The following is a 15,960-nucleotide window of genomic DNA, read 5'->3' on the forward strand; positions in this document are numbered from 1 at the left end:
GTGAAAATGAATAAAGTTGTTTCATGCAACAACCTGGATTACAGTTAGTGACATGTTAAGTGAAAAAGGCACATCCCAGGAGACTACATCCAGTATGATACCTTTCAGAAAGTTGAAAATCCAGCAAAACTATAAACAGTATTTAGCTTAGACAATTTTTTTAAAGCAAAGAAATGGTAAAATTCCTGATAAGTGGTACCTTGAAAGTTAAAGAGGAAGATGGGATAAAGGAAGGAGCACATTGGGAAATATAAGTTAGTGGAAATATTCTTGAGTTAGGTTCATAGTGCATCATTATATTTATAAGTAAGTAAATTAAAAGGGCACATAACCAGTATTGGCAATGCCATGAACTAAAATTTATGACTAATACTTTTATGTAAAGTTGATGTCTTGGAGAGCAGAAAGAAAAAACAGGCAAGGAGGTTGTTTTCTACTCCTGCCTGAAAAAGACCAGACTAGCATATAATTTTAATAGCTGCTTAAGGTTGAGTTATAGGGCAGGACAAGGAGAATTTGCTGTTCAGAGTTGTAACTGGGTAAATTGAAGTTCTCTTGCTTACATTTATTTCTTTAAATTGGAGGGAGCAGGGGAAACGTGTGTGATATGTTATTCTGATTGCTATCAGTTTTAATCATCCACGCATATTGTAGTGAAAGTTTAAACTTGTGCTGTCCCATACTAGCCACACGTGTTTTTTCATTTAAATTAACTTGAATTTTTATTTACTTTTAATTCCTCAGTTATACTATCCACATTTCAAGTGTTTTGTAGCTGCATGTGGCTTGTAGCAGCAATAATGGGCAGCATAGATATAGAACATATCCATCATTGTAGAAAGTTACATTGGACAGCACTGGAACTCTTTTCAGAAATTAAACATTTCAGTTTCTTTAATAGCCCCAGAATTGTATTAGCTATTCTTTATTAACAAAACAGATATACCTTAGATGACTTTACCATTGACCTCTGATTATTATGAAAGATTGGATTGGTTTTATTTTTGGGCTATAGTTAAACTGATCTCTTTTCCTCATATCATTATTCGTAACACTTTTCTAACATTGTTTATTAATAACTTGGTAAAAGATAACACAGGGAAGAAATCCAGCCTTGTGTTTTATAATTGCGAATTATAAGGTGCAATTCAGATGTAGTTACAATTATTTTTAAAATGTACTTAACCCATAATATACTTTTTTGAGACATCAAAGAACTTGAAATAATAAGGAATGGAATTCTCATTCTTTAAAATCATTCAACTAACATTGAGTGGTACTCTTAAGGGAAGGTCACCGTTCTCATTTCTCTCATATTCTACCTTAGGTCCTACACATAGCAATTTAAATAACTTCATACTAAAATTGTTTGAAAGTATCTATAAATTACTGGTTTATAAGATATTTTTAAATATTTGTTACATATTTTTGTTTATTAATTTGCATTTTCAGTATTAAATTGTTAATAACCAATTGAAAAGCTTATTACTTATGGACACATTTAATGCGTTTATATTATTATTGTCTAATGAATAATTATACTGGGATTTTTTTTTTTTATATATATACATATATAGTTGTTGAAGTCCGAAGAGGATTCCTCATATAAACCTGTGAAGAAAGCTTGTACTCAACTTGTTGATAACCTAGTTGAGCACATTCTTAAATATGAGGAATCTCTAGCTGGTAAGACATTTTATATATTGGTCGTTAAGTTGATTTTATAAGATATTTTAAAATACTTTGGGCACATTTCTCATTTTTGCCTCTAGCTCTGCTTAGCCTAATAATTAACTACTTCACTTTTAAATGAAATCTGTTTTTTGTTTGGTGTTGAATCCTAGGTTATATTGTTATGGTTGAGTAATATTATCTAGAGCAGTACAATAAAAGCATAGGACTTGTCTCTTCCACATACCTTTCAATAGCACATAATTTTAGATGTCATAATGAACAGGAATTAAAGTAAGTCCAGGGGCTAATATGTATTTAGCTAAATGCACTCATCCAAAAACTGTTCAATATCTTTTAAATTATATAAAATTTTCTATCAAAATGAAATTGTTTTAATTATTATAAAAATGTTTTTAAAAGATTTGTAGTATATACCTAATATCATTTATAATTATTATATAACATGTGCTTAATCTTGACCTAGAAAGCTCTTAATATTTTTTAATTGAGAAATTCCTTAAATATTTAATATTTTATATTATCACACTGTCAGTCACAAAATTGAAGTTAATGAAAATATAAATATATAAAACTTATAAAAGTCATAATGGATATCTATTGCTTAAAAGCACACAAGACTAACATTATTTCCCATCCCCTAATGCACGTTAATGAGGAACAATAGTCAGCCTCAGTCAGTTTTCAGAATTGGGGGCCAGTTGCCTCTATACAGAGGTATCATTTATGGTAAAATTGTTGATATTCTTTATATTTTTATTGCAGTTTTTTTTCTTTAATTTTTTTTTCATTTTCCATGTTTACCTCTTTTTCTTTGTATATTTTGTTGTTTCCCCTACTTTTCCCTATCCTAGATTTTAAGGGTGATACTGTTGTCCCTTAAAAAGTTTCTAATCTCCTCTAAAAACTCCTGAGAACCAAGAAACATTTTATCTCCTAACTAGCAACATTTTCCTCTCACCTGAACAGCATTTTGTTTACTTTTCTAATATAGCACTGGTCCACCTTCTTATCATTCCTGTCTTCTAACATTCTTCTACCACAGCAGCATCTCTTTTTCTCCCCAGTACCCTTAAACACAGTATCACCTCAGCTAAATTGTCTTTGTCCTCCTTTGCTAATTTTCTTTCCCATACTCATTTCCATCCAGTTTTAGATATAATCAATACCATGTTTATTCTGAAAATTCCATCTCTAAACTTCCCAACTTTCATTCTACTTTTTAACTTCAGTCTTACTCCCCTCAGTGTAAAACTTGCCTTCCCTAGTGCAGCCTCCTCGTCCTTTATCCTTTATATATGTAATATAACAAAGAAAAAATGAAATGCAGGAAGTCTAGCATCATAAGAAATGCTAATCTGTTGTATTCAGGCATGCACTGAATCTATTCAGGGGATAGTATTGAGTAATTTAAATAATATTCTGTATAATTTCCATTGCCTTGTCATATTTTAGTGTCTTATTTCTCTGTTTGTTTTTCCAGACTCTGACAATAAAGGTGTGAATTCTGGACGATTGGTAGCTTGCATAACCACTTTGTTCTTATTCAGCAAAATAAGACCCCAGCTCATGGTTAAACATGCCATGACTATGCAACCATATCTTACCACTAAATGTAGTGTAAGTATTAGAGCTGTCCTATTTTTCTCTTATATAAACCATGTAGTAAATATTTTAAATTTAAAATTCACATTGTGTCATCCACATTTTCACTGACAGATGACAGTCATTTTCACTGACAGATCAACTGGGTTATGTACTCAAATGTATGTTCTAATATTTGTGGCAAGTTATCTACAAACATCTTTTTTCTGATGTATTATAAATAAAGTTCAAGTCCCATTTCTTTGTGAACTCCTCAAGCTAAATCCTCAGTAATGCTTAATAAACGTTGTAATTATCGTTAGGACTTAAAAGGTGAATGAGACAGAGTTCCTGTCACTGAGAAATTTACTGTCTTTCGGATTCTGATTTTGCTTTTCATTTGTCATTTTTGATATATTTTATTTATTTTTATAACGTATCAGTATATTGAATATGGAAGACCTAGGATCATCAGAGATGCTAGGCTGTTATTTTAAGTTAATATTACACATACTATATTTTCCTAAAATCAAATGTGAAGATTAAATATTACTTGAGTAAGATAATCTAGCAACTTAACATGACAGCTTGGTGAGTTAAGTGGCTTATTATAACACTAAATTTTAAAATACTCTAAAAACCTATAAATGTAAATAGTTTTTTACTTACTATGTTCCCAGTGTTCCTAAGGAGCTAATTTGAACTGTTTACTAAATTTGTTTTGTTGCCACAGTCAGGTTTTTTTGGCGATCTAAATTAACAAATTCTAGGTGAAAATCTTCAGGATGTCCTGAGAAATTTTAAAGACAGAGGAAAGTACCAGAAGATAAATGCATTAAAAACAATATATAAAACAATATGTAGGGCTTCCCTGGTGGCGCAGTGGTTAAGAATCCACCTGCCAGTGCAGGGGACATGGGTTCGAGCCCTGGTCCGGGAAGATCCCACATGCCGCGGAGCAACTAAGCCCGTGTGCCACAACTACTGACCCTGCGTGCCTAGAGCCCGTGCTTCGCAACAAGAGAAGCCACCGCAATGAGAAGCCCACACATCGCAACGAAGAGTAGCCCCTGCTAGCCACAACTAAAGAAAGCTCGTGCGCAGCAGCGAAGACCCAATGCAGTCAAAAATAAAGTAAATAAATTTATTTTTAAAAAACAAAAACAATATATAGTACTTCTGAAAACAACATTTAAGACAACATTTAATTCTGTCTTTAGGACTTAGATCTTGGTGTTAGGTCCAGAAATAAATTGATTAATATGTAATCTGTGGCTAATAATAATAGATAATATTTATTGAGCGCAGTGCCAAACACTGTGAAGAATTTTACATACATTATCTCATTTACACTGTGAAGTCGGTACTGTTATTATCTCAGTTTTACAGATAAGGAACGAAAGCTTAGAGAATATAACTAACTTGCCTAGTGTCACACAGCTAACAAGTCCCAAAACTAGAATTCAACACCATGGCTTGCCTCTAGAATCTGAACTATAATGTAACCTTTATAAATTGTCCTCTTTTCAGTCAATATTTTTTTAAAGCAAGGTTACTTTGAAAACGTTTTGTATAATTTGTTATGCATATATACATATTTTTATATATACACCAATATAGAGTTTTATATAAATAAGGCCATCTCATAAATACAATAGACACATTTTAAAATTGTTTTTGTTTTTTATATCCTACCCCCATCTTTATTCCTCCTCTTCTCAAGATAAGCAATCTGGAATATCCTTGCCACTTTATCCATGTTTCTATAATTGTAGGCACACATAGACACGTAAACAAATGGTTGACCAGATTTTTTAAAAATCAGGTCATGTTATATACATATCTGTTAGGCATTTTTACTAATCTCAAAACAACTGATATATGCTTAATTCATCCTTTTGAATGGCTACATATTATTCATCTTATGGATGTCCTGTGATTTATTTAACCATTTCCCATCTTGGCAGGTACTTATTTACATTGTTTCCTATTGATAGCCACTACAAACGATTCCTTAATAATCATTCCTATTCATATACTTCTAAATACTGGTGCTTTTTTCCTTTGGGGATAGATTCTGAAGAATTAACTTCCCAGATTGAAGGAATTTTTTTTTTAGTTTTGGTTTTGAATAGATCTTTCCAGATTGCTGGTGGACATGTTTCATAGCCTCTTTGGAAACCAGTAAATGACAATCTGTGTCATTTTTGTACTCTTTGCCAGTCTAACAGGTGTAAAAGAGTATAGTTCATTGTTGCTTCAGTTTCCTTTCCCTGATTTCTAAGAAGGTTGAGCATCTTTTTTATGATATTAACCAATTGGACTTGATTTTCTGTGATTTGACTGTTGTTATCATTTGCCCATTTTACCTTTGAATTGTGAACCTTTTTTTGAAAACTCTTTAAATGTTTGAGATACTGAACTATCTTATGTATATTCATTTCAAATATTTCTTATGTTCTACAGCTCTTTTCCTTCATGATTTACGTCTTCATTTAAATTTTCCTTCTAGAATTTAAGATACTTCATTTACTTGATTTTTCAAGCCAGTTATGTTTCAAAAATTTTTTACTACATATTTTTAAGTAAAATTTCGGCAGTGATTCTCAAATGAATTTATCTTACTTGACAAAAACTAATTTATCCCTATACCCACTTTAACTCATCCCCTGTTACTTAAAGGAGGTGGGAGTGGGAGATGGCAGGGAACAATAGGATATCTATGTTACTTAGAAAGAAAACATTCATCTTAGCCTATTTTTTTATTTAATCCTCTGTGTATCCTGAAAGGAAGGATGAATATAAGGTCAGAAAGTTTTTAACCAGTGAGGTAATAATAAGCTCAAAGAGTTCAAAATGAGTGTCAAAAACCTGTTGCTAAGAATAAGGAATGAGGGACTTCCCTGGTGGTCCAGTGGTAAAGAATCTGCCTTACAATGCAGGGGATGCAGGTTCAATCCCTGGTCAGGGAACTAATATCCCACGTTGCCACAGGGCAACTAAGCCCATGTGTCACAACTACTGAGCCTGCGTGCTGCAAACTATAGAGCCCACACGCCACAACTACAGAGCCCACGCACCCTGGAATCTGCACACCACAACTAGAGAAGAGAAAACCTGCACACTACAACTAGAGAGAAGCCTGTGCACCACAATGAAAGATCCCGCCTGCCTCAACGAAGACCCCGCATGTCACAACTAAGACCTGACACAGCCAAAAATAAATAAATAAAACAAATAAATAATAAATCTTTAAAAAAGAAAAAAGAATAAGGAATGATAACTTGGCTAGATAAAAAAACATGTTAAAACCTTAGTCAAGAAAGACAGAGAAAGGAAGGAAGGGAGAGAAGAGGAAAGGAAAGGAAAGAAAGAACTAGTAGCTTTATTTGCCTATGGGCAGGGACACCCCTGGGTGACTGGAGGACAGGGGTAGGAAAGAGACTTTTTACTGTAAATCCTTTAATATCTTTTTTTTTTAAATCACTGGCTTTTACTTTATTTATTTTTAAGATGTTTTATTTGGCTGTGCCGCCTGGCATGTGGGATCTTAGTTCCCCAACTAGGGATCAAACCCGCGCCCCCTGCAGTGAAGTGCAGAGTCTTAACCACTGGACCGCTAGGGAAGTCCCCTTTGTTTCTTGGTTTTTTCATTTCTTAATGTTCTACCTATTTTTTAAACCGCTTAGTTTTTAATCAGCTTTAAAACTTTTAAAATTAAAAAATAATTTTAATAGAATATTTTAAATTTTAAAGGAGACTTATACCTAGTTCTGGGATTCCACATTTTCATCTATCATAAGAAGGGTTAACACAGGGCTTCTCAACCTCAGCACTGTTAACATTTAGGGCCGGATTATTCTTTGTTGTCAAGAGCTATTCTGAGCATTGTAGGATTTTTGGCAGTATCCTTGGCCTCTATCCACCAGATGCCAGTAGCACCCCCGTGCCCCTGCTGTGACAACCAAAAGTGTCTCCATATATTGCCAAATATCCATTGGGGGGCAAAGTCACCCTCAGTTGAGAACTACTGAGTTAACATACCCTAGTTTGAAAAATACTAATCTTGAAAACGATACCAGTCTTGGTAAAATACTCTGTTAGTTAAACCCCATTGTTCAGAATTGACTGTTAGTGCATTTTAGGAAGAAAAAGAGTAATTGTAGCATTGTGATTAAGTGACCCAAAGATCACATGGTAAGTTAGTGACAGAGCTAGAATCCAGGTTCCTGTCACTGTCTGCTGCTCTTCCCTTCATTCTTTAAAGAAGTTCTTTTCTACTGATGTTTTTGTTTTGAAAAAAAGCTTTATATAAATATACATATATATATATATATATATAAATAATACCAAACCTCCCAACTACGTAAAGCTGTATATAGTTTGTTTTCAGATTTTGTTTTTCATAAAGCACTAATTTTATCCTTATAGACACAAAATGATTTCATGGTTATCTGCAATGTTGCAAAAATCCTAGAGCTGGTTGTACCACTGATGGAGCATCCAAGTGAAACTTTCCTTGCCACTATTGAAGAAGACCTAATGAAGCTTATCATCAAATATGGCATGACTGTAAGCATTCACTTTACCATCTCTCTGTTGATCAGTATATAATTCACAAATGATAACTTAATCATGTGTTTTTACCTTTGTCTTTAACTTTTGTCTAAACAGTAACATATTCTCTCTTTTAGGTAGTGCAACATTGTGTAAGCTGTCTTGGGGCAGTTGTAAATAAAGTGACACAAAATTTTAAATTTGTGTGGGCCTGTTTCAATAGATACTATGGTAAGTTCAGTGCCTGGGCTTTAAAATTATTCTGCTAGATCCTGCAGTGTATACAGTTCCTTTTTAACACACCTGATAAGAGGTAGTGTCAAGGGAATTATAAGAGGTGTGATGATTGTCCTCTCCGGTCCACTCTCAGAAGCAATATTTTCTGGTGTCTTTTATATTCCCTTAATAACCCAGTATGATTACTTCAGAAATTTATCTCCTCATAAGTAAATGTTGGTAAGTTTTTTGCCTACCGTGTAAAATAAAATTTAAATATCATTTTTTTCTTACATTAATTCTTTTAGACGTTTAATACTTAGAACCGTTAGTAAAATTTAATTTATTAGCAGTAATTATTTGAACATAACAATTTAAGGATAGAGGGTTTGTTATAAATAAATATTACTTATTTTATTAGGTGCCATTTCAAAATTAAAAAGTCAGCACCAAGAGGACCCAAATAACACTTCACTTCTAACAAACAAACCGGCACTTCTTAGATCCCTTTTCACTGTTGGAGCACTATGTCGGCATTTTGATTTTGATCTGGAAGATTTTAAAGGCAACAGTAAGGTAAAGATCCTAATATTAATTATTTAGTATGCTTTAAAAACAGAACTGTGTGACCCTGGGCATTGAAAATGACTATAATGACTCAGGATGAAGGCGGCATTAGGGTAGTCTGGTTTAGTTCTGAAACAGTGCTACTCAAAGCATGGTCCTCAGACTGGCTTCTGATCCATGAACTGTTTGTTACCGGTCCATAATAAGATAAGTTTACGCAAGTTATATCAGCTTTGTGTTAGTAGGCACACTGCTTATGTCAGCAGCAGTTCATTTTTTTAACATTCTCAGTGAATGTCACTGTTCTAAAATTCATGGATTTATAAATGTATTGGTGAATTATTCCTTAGTAAAGTTCACATGTGGAAGTTCTCATTGTTTGCTTTTAGGTATTTTTTTCCTTTATAGGTGAAAACCGATCTAAATTAACTCTTCCTTATACACTTTAACATGGTTTTTTTCCCCCTTAGGTTAACATAAAGGATAAGGTACTTGAACTATTGATGTATTTTACAAAGCATTCAGATGAAGAAGTACAAACAAAAGCTATCATTGGTCTAGGTAAGATAAGTCTAAATTTCTGCATATTCTTTAGTTGTTTGAGAGGTTGAGCAAATTTTAAAATGTTGTGAATTTAAATTGTTGAGTTATTTAAGTATGTTTTTGTTTAAAGTAGGATCTGGTATCTCAAATATAAGTCTGGGGATTAAAACAACTGGGTTCCATTATTGGTTCATCCAGTGACTTCCTGGGTGACTTTGAGCAAGCTGTGTAACTTCTGTTTGTCAGTTTCCTCATTAGTAAAATAGAGATGACAATACATTCTTCTACCCCTAATTCATAGGGTTTCATAAAAACATTCATTAAAATACTTTAATAAAGAAAGGTGATATAGAAGAATTTGTGCTGTTGAATATTTTTTAAATTGTTCTTTTTCTTTGCAAAGTTTTGTCATTATATGTGTCTGCCTCTTCTAAGGTGAAAACAATGGGCAGTCTACCCAAACATTTATTTATATAGAAGCACAGGGTAAACAACCCCACAGGAACAATTTGGATGTATACTTTTCCTGTATTATTGTTCAGGGATCATTGATGTAATAAATACATGTCTTTGCAGAAAATTAGGTCTTTGTGGCTTATCTGGAAAGATATTGGTATATGGGAGAAATATGAGAAGGGTAGAATTAAAGTACCTGAAATGAATGCACTGTAAAAAAAATTAGAAGAGCACTCTCTCCAGGTTTTTGTGTTGTTGTTGTTTTTTGTTCTGTTTTTTACAAATACATGTAAAGCTACTCAGTAAGGTTAACAACTTATTTAGAAATTTTATTTTGGCAGCATTAGCAAGGTTTATAATTTAATATGCATGGACAGTTGCTAATATTTCTAAGTCACCCAAACTTCATTAAATGTTTACTGATTTCTTTAAATAAATTTAAATCTTAATATCTTATTACTTCTTCATCTCTTTCAGAAAATTACATATAGCAAATATAGTAAAAATTCAGATATCACTTACTAGAGAGTTATATTGATAGAGTATTATCTTTTAAGTCACATGTATACCTTTGAATATTCAATCTGGACATACATTCTATAAAGTGGCAAAAACTAATAGTGTTACATCTAATTCAGAGAACAAAGAGTGTAAATTTTAACTTGCAGCACTATCCAGAAAATAGTGCCTTTAGACTAGTTAATAAAAGACATCTTGCCTGGGCCATAGTTATCCTGTGTCACCTTGGGCTAGTTATCTGATCACTCTATGCTTTGAATTTAGTTTGTTATTTGGCATCCATAATACTTGCTTTCATCAAGGATCTTCATTTTATCTCACATAAATAAGCATTTTGTACAAATAAACATGGACAATATTATTTTGCTGCTTATTAGCTTGTGGTTGTAGAATTCAGCATTGTGGCTTCAATTATAATGACATATGAGAAACAAATAGAAGATTTTAAGCTTTATTTTAGAATTATTCCATTTCATCAAATGAATATATTTCAATATATATATTTTTAGTAGCTCCAAAGTAGTACCTTCTGCTAGGAATCTAAAAAATGTTTGCAGACATTACCTCTTAAATCCTGAAAATATCCCATTGAGGTAGGTGGGTGGTAAATATTATTGTCCCCATTTTACAGATGGAGAATTGAGGCACAGAGATATTATGTGACTCACCTAAGGTCACACTACAAGTCAGTGGTGGAGCCAGGAATAGAACCCAAGACTCCTGACTCCTAATCCACTCCCCTAGCCACTAGGCCCTGCTCCCTCCTCAAGGTTTCCTCTTGTGTGAAATTCTCCTTTGAAATGCAATTTCTTGTTTTTAATTCATGGGGAAAGAAGTACCTGCTGTAATACTTCTCTAGGTAAGGCCACCAGCATATTCTTCCAGTCATTTTAAGTTTTAATTTTTGAAATAAGGAGCTGTTTATATAATTTTATCAACATTAAATGTTATATTTAATTTTAATATGAATATATCAAGAGAATTTTTGTTTTCTCTCTTCTTTAGGATTTGCCTTTATTCAACATCCAAGTCTAATGTTTGAGCAAGAGGTGAAAAATCTATACAATAATATTTTATCTGATAAAAACTCCTCAGTAAATTTAAAAATACAGGTGTTAAAAAACCTCCAGACCTACCTACAAGAAGAAGATACACGTATGCAGCAGGCAGATAGAGACTGTAAGTAAAAACATACTTTCAAAAATGCAGAGTGTAGCTGCAGTTAGCATACCCTATGACTCTTTTTTAATCCAGATATCTAATAGATAAGGAATTTTAGGTAAAGGAGTTCAGTTAAAGAAGAATCCTTCATAAACTCCCTGAAGTAGTTTATAAAATTTAATATATGTGCAGACGAAAACATTTTGATGGAGGGAGAGAGATTATAGTTCTCATCAGGTTCTCAAAGGAGTCTCTAACAGACCCTCCTCCCCCCCCAAAAAAAAAAATTGAGAACCATTGGGCCAGCTATAACATTTTGTGCTTTTGGTTGTGGCCTAATTTAGAGTATTTAGTAAAGTTAATGTACATGTTCTTAGTATGTTTACTTCCTTTTGTAGGGAAGAAGGTTGCAAAACAGGAAGATTTAAAAGAAATGGGTGATGTTTCCTCAGGGATGAGTAGTTCCATCATGCAGCTTTACCTCAAACAGGTGCTCGAGGCGTTTTTTCACACCCAATCAAGTGTACGCCACTTTGCCCTAAATGTCATTGCATTGACTCTAAACCAAGGTCTTATTCATCCAGTTCAGGTAAGTATGTTTTATAGCAGCAGCACTTAGCAAAAGAGCCAGATTTGTTGCCATTTGAAGACATGGTGATTAGAAAATAAGTAGTTCTTTATTCCTCTTAGTTGTTGATTTTTTTTTGTCCCAAACTCTTAAGAATCCAAGTTTTAGTCCATCTTTTAGGTTGTCTTTACTGCAAAATACCCATATATTCATAACATCTCTATTAAACAAACTTCCAATTTATATTTGTAGAATACGTACTCCGAATTATTTCTTCTGAAATGATAGATATGTTTTAATTGACATTGACTCTTATCTCTAAGAACCAACCATATGTAATGTCAAATATGTAATGTAACTGGGGTTAAGAGTATAATCTGTCTTAAACAGGGTGGATTTTAGTCCACAGAAAAATAACCTATATAATCTGAACTCAGTTCCTTCATCTTTAATTAGAAGTAATATTAAGTACCCAACACCTCAAAACACCGATGTGTAGACTAGATGATGTACTCAAGACATATTAGTACTACAAGGGATTGGCCGCTAATTCTGATGTTGTAGTATTCACCATCTGACATGTTCAGGAGAGTGCCATAGGGGCAGAAGTAAATTTGTTAGATAACCAAAGCCTGTACCCTCAAGATTTTTATTTTGGCTATGTTTTGTGGAACTTTTCTAAAATATGCTCTATGTTGTTATGCTGTGTTCTTCCCTGTGTCCTGAAACAAAACACAGTAATGCGTATTTAGCCTGTTCTTCATGATTCAGGGCAAGATTACTTAATTAAGTATACAGTACTATGTTGATACTCCTGAATTTTTTAGATACTTAGGGCTCTTTGCTGGTATTCTAAATGGTCTCAGGTGGTTGTGCTTTTATTATATCTTCTCTTTTTAAGCTTTTCTTTTAAATTTTACAATTATAAAAAAAATTGCAAGAGTGGTACAATAAACTTCTTTATACTCTTCACCTATATTTCACCATTTGTTAACATTTTGCCACATTTGCTTTCTCTCTCTCTCTTCATACGTACACTTTTTTCCAAATCATTTGATAGTAGTACACTTTTTTCCAAATCATTTGATAGTAAGTTTCAGATATCATGATTCTTTACCTCCAAACACTTCAGCGTATATTTTTTTAAGAAAAAGGACATTCTCTTACAAAATCATAATGCAGTCATCAAATTCAGGAAATTTAACATTGATACAATATTATCTAATATATAGTTCATTTTCATATTTTGTAAGTTAAGCTAGTAATATTCTTTGTGGACTTCTCCCCCCCACCCCACCCCAATTCAGGATTTAATTCGTGATGACCCATTTCAGTTAGTGCTGTGTCTACTTTTTTTAAGTTGTTTTTTGTTTGTTGTTGTTTTTCTCACCTCCTCACCTCTATCTAATTCAGATTCACTTAACATAGTAGTGGTGTTTCCTGACTTTTATAAGTGTACAGTGAGTATGGCTGTTACCAAATTACTAGCTATCCAACTGTCTGACCATTGAAGCCATATTTAAAATCAACTTTGTGAGAAAAAATTTATATTTTTCTAGTTTTGAGTATGGAAGACAAATTACTTTTTCCCCTCTATTATCTTTACATAGAAAATTCAGTCAGGCTTGAAAAATTATTGAATTATACATTTGTAGTATATATCATAATCTTAAATGGATATTCTTAGTCTGGGAGCCCTTCAGTTTTAAAGAACCTTAAAATCACACTGAAATTGCTTAAATTTCACCACATTATTTTCTTGCTGATACTCCAGTGCCTTTTTGCTTTAAGGGAAAGATTTAAGGGAAGGTTAATAGTTTTTAAAAAAAAACACTAAACCATGGCATTTATAGGAAGGCCTATAAAGCTAAATTCATATGTCCCAGATATATAGCAAGTTTTAACATATATCAAGATACATATAGAGCTTTTACTACGGTGATGTCTTATGAATTCTTTATTTTTATTTCCAGTGTGTACCATATTTAATTGCTATGGGCACAGACCCAGAACCAGCTATGCGGAACAAGGCTGATCAGCAGCTTGTGGAAATAGACAAAAAATATGCTGGATTTATTCATGTATGTATTTTTAAATTGTGCAATCTAAATTTAAACATCGTTCTTTGGTAAACCATTTCTTTAGCAAATGTGCTCAGATTCATATTAGAATAAAATATTTTGCTTAGTAGTTACTTTTAAACATGCAACTAAGTTTGTCCCCCAGGGTGTTTACTCTAGTTTAAAATTAACTCTTAAGATTGAGCTAGAGGTAACAGTACAGCATGCACGCAGGATAAAAATCAGGATGCATGGGTTCTGGTCCCTACTTTGTATCTTGGCAGTGATGGCTCTTCTGAGTCTCCATTTGTTTCTTCTATAAAATGAGCAGATTGCAGTAGATGATCTGCAGTATTCCTTCCAGCACTTGCATTCTATGATTTTTATTATTTTAAAGAAAACCAAATAATGAAGTTTGCCTTGAACTATAATACTCAAAATTATATTTTTAATTTGACTCTTCTAATTTCTGTGACAAAAATAAGGCTTTTATTGATTTCAGATGAAAGCGGTGGCTGGTATGAAGATGTCTTACCAGGTACAACAGGCAATCAATACATGCCTAAAAGATCCTGTAAGAGGTTTCAGACAAGATGAGTCCTCTAGTGCTTTGTGTTCACACCTTTACTCCATGATCCGTGGAAACCGCCAACACAGACGAGCCTTTCTAATTTCTTTACTCAACCTGTTTGACGACACAGCAGTAAGTATTAAAAACTTACTATTTTAAGAAAATAAGTGTTCTATAAATTTTATGCCTAAAGTAGTCAACATTTTAAAAATATTACCATTTTAGTAAATAATAGAGGCTATCTTAAATGTGTTTATTTAGGTCTATGTTAATTGCAAGGTATACAGTCAAAATTGAAGGGGAAATTTTGCATGAGAATAAACACAATGAGGGATAAAGTATAATTGTGTTTCCATACTGAGTGTCTTATAAACTTTGATAGCAGTTCCTTTAAGCATACCTTTAAATAAGCTACGTTACTAAACTGTCACTTCCAGGGATAGATTACATTAGATAGATAGATAGATAGATAGATAGATAGATAGATAGATGGATAGATGGATAGATGAAGTGAAATTTTGCTTGTTTCTGTCAGACTTGAATGCTGTTAGAGTAACTATTCTAATACGGTTTTGGCTGCTGAGATCCCTGGTTGTTCAACCTGACCTCCTTTAATGAAGAGCCCACTTTTGTGTAATTACAATTTTGACCCTTTAGGGGGCTATTGCACAAGTTGTATTGGCCACGACCATAAGGCAAGAAAATAAAACATCCTGTTCTTTAAGCTTATCTCTTAATTTTTTCATTCATCTTATATCAATATTTATTCAGCACCTATTTGCGTTATGGTAGCATTGTGCTAGGAGATGAAGATAAAATAGTAAATGGGACAGATGTGGTATCTTTCCACATAGAGCTTACCAATTAGTGTATTGTGTAAAGCTTTAAAAAGAAAAAAAATATTTTTTTCTTATTTTAATCACTTGATAGCTTGACTTTGTTGCTGTTCCAACACCAGATTTTTTCAATAAAGTAAAATTAAAGTTACCAGAATGTAGATGTCTTATTAGACCTCTTCTTTTTAAGTACAACATGAAATTTTTGGATATATTATCTAACAAATAAATATAACAAACTTCTATTTTAGAACTACTTGGACTATAATTTTAGTCATCATCAGGGCTGTCATCAGTATTAAGCTTTCATTGTGTGTAAGATATTTAGATAGGAGTACAAAATGCTATGATATAGTGCTCTTTTCCTCATTGGATCTTACCTCCAGTCGGAGGGATAGGACACTAAGTAAAGGAACTAACAGTTAAGATTAGCATAATCTGAGTCCCGGGTGGTTTGTATCGATACTGCCCTAGTCTTTATCTCCTTTCTGAGCTTAATTCCTACGTGGTTTCATTGCCTGCTGTATATCATTAGCTGGATGCTCTGTCACCTCAGCATGTGAAATGCTAAACTGGAAATCCAGCTATCATAATACAGTGGATGTCAGAGGAGGAACAAATCTCTGAAGG

At 33.0% G+C, this 15,960-nt stretch overlaps 1 protein-coding gene across 12 annotated transcripts in view; it reads left to right on the forward strand.

Annotated features, from left to right (window-relative positions):
- Positions 1-15,960, forward strand: part of NIPBL (NIPBL cohesin loading factor) — a 215,050-nt gene that overhangs the window by 154,695 nt on the left and 44,395 nt on the right. For 10 of the 12 annotated variants that reach the window (XM_089908774.1, XM_022599178.3, XM_089908773.1 and 7 more), the window contains 10 exons: positions 1,578-1,686; positions 3,176-3,312; positions 7,708-7,848; positions 7,971-8,064; positions 8,471-8,625; positions 9,087-9,177; positions 11,140-11,313; positions 11,694-11,884; positions 13,837-13,944; positions 14,426-14,626. In XM_089908774.1, coding sequence (XP_089764900.1) covers positions 1,578-1,686; positions 3,176-3,312; positions 7,708-7,848; positions 7,971-8,064; positions 8,471-8,625; positions 9,087-9,177; positions 11,140-11,313; positions 11,694-11,884; positions 13,837-13,944; positions 14,426-14,626 — 1,401 coding nt within the window. The remainder of the gene's footprint in view (positions 1-1,577; positions 1,687-3,175; positions 3,313-7,707; positions 7,849-7,970; positions 8,065-8,470; positions 8,626-9,086; positions 9,178-11,139; positions 11,314-11,693; positions 11,885-13,836; positions 13,945-14,425; positions 14,627-15,960) is intronic. The other 2 variants (XM_089908775.1, XM_089908777.1) reach the window with 2 other exon arrangements.

Source organism: Delphinapterus leucas, chromosome 3, assembly GCF_059928025.1.
Source record: "Delphinapterus leucas isolate spDelLeu-1000000601 "Yukka" chromosome 3, BTC_Dleu_Yukka2, whole genome shotgun sequence".
NCBI lineage: Eukaryota > Metazoa > Chordata > Mammalia > Artiodactyla > Monodontidae > Delphinapterus > Delphinapterus leucas.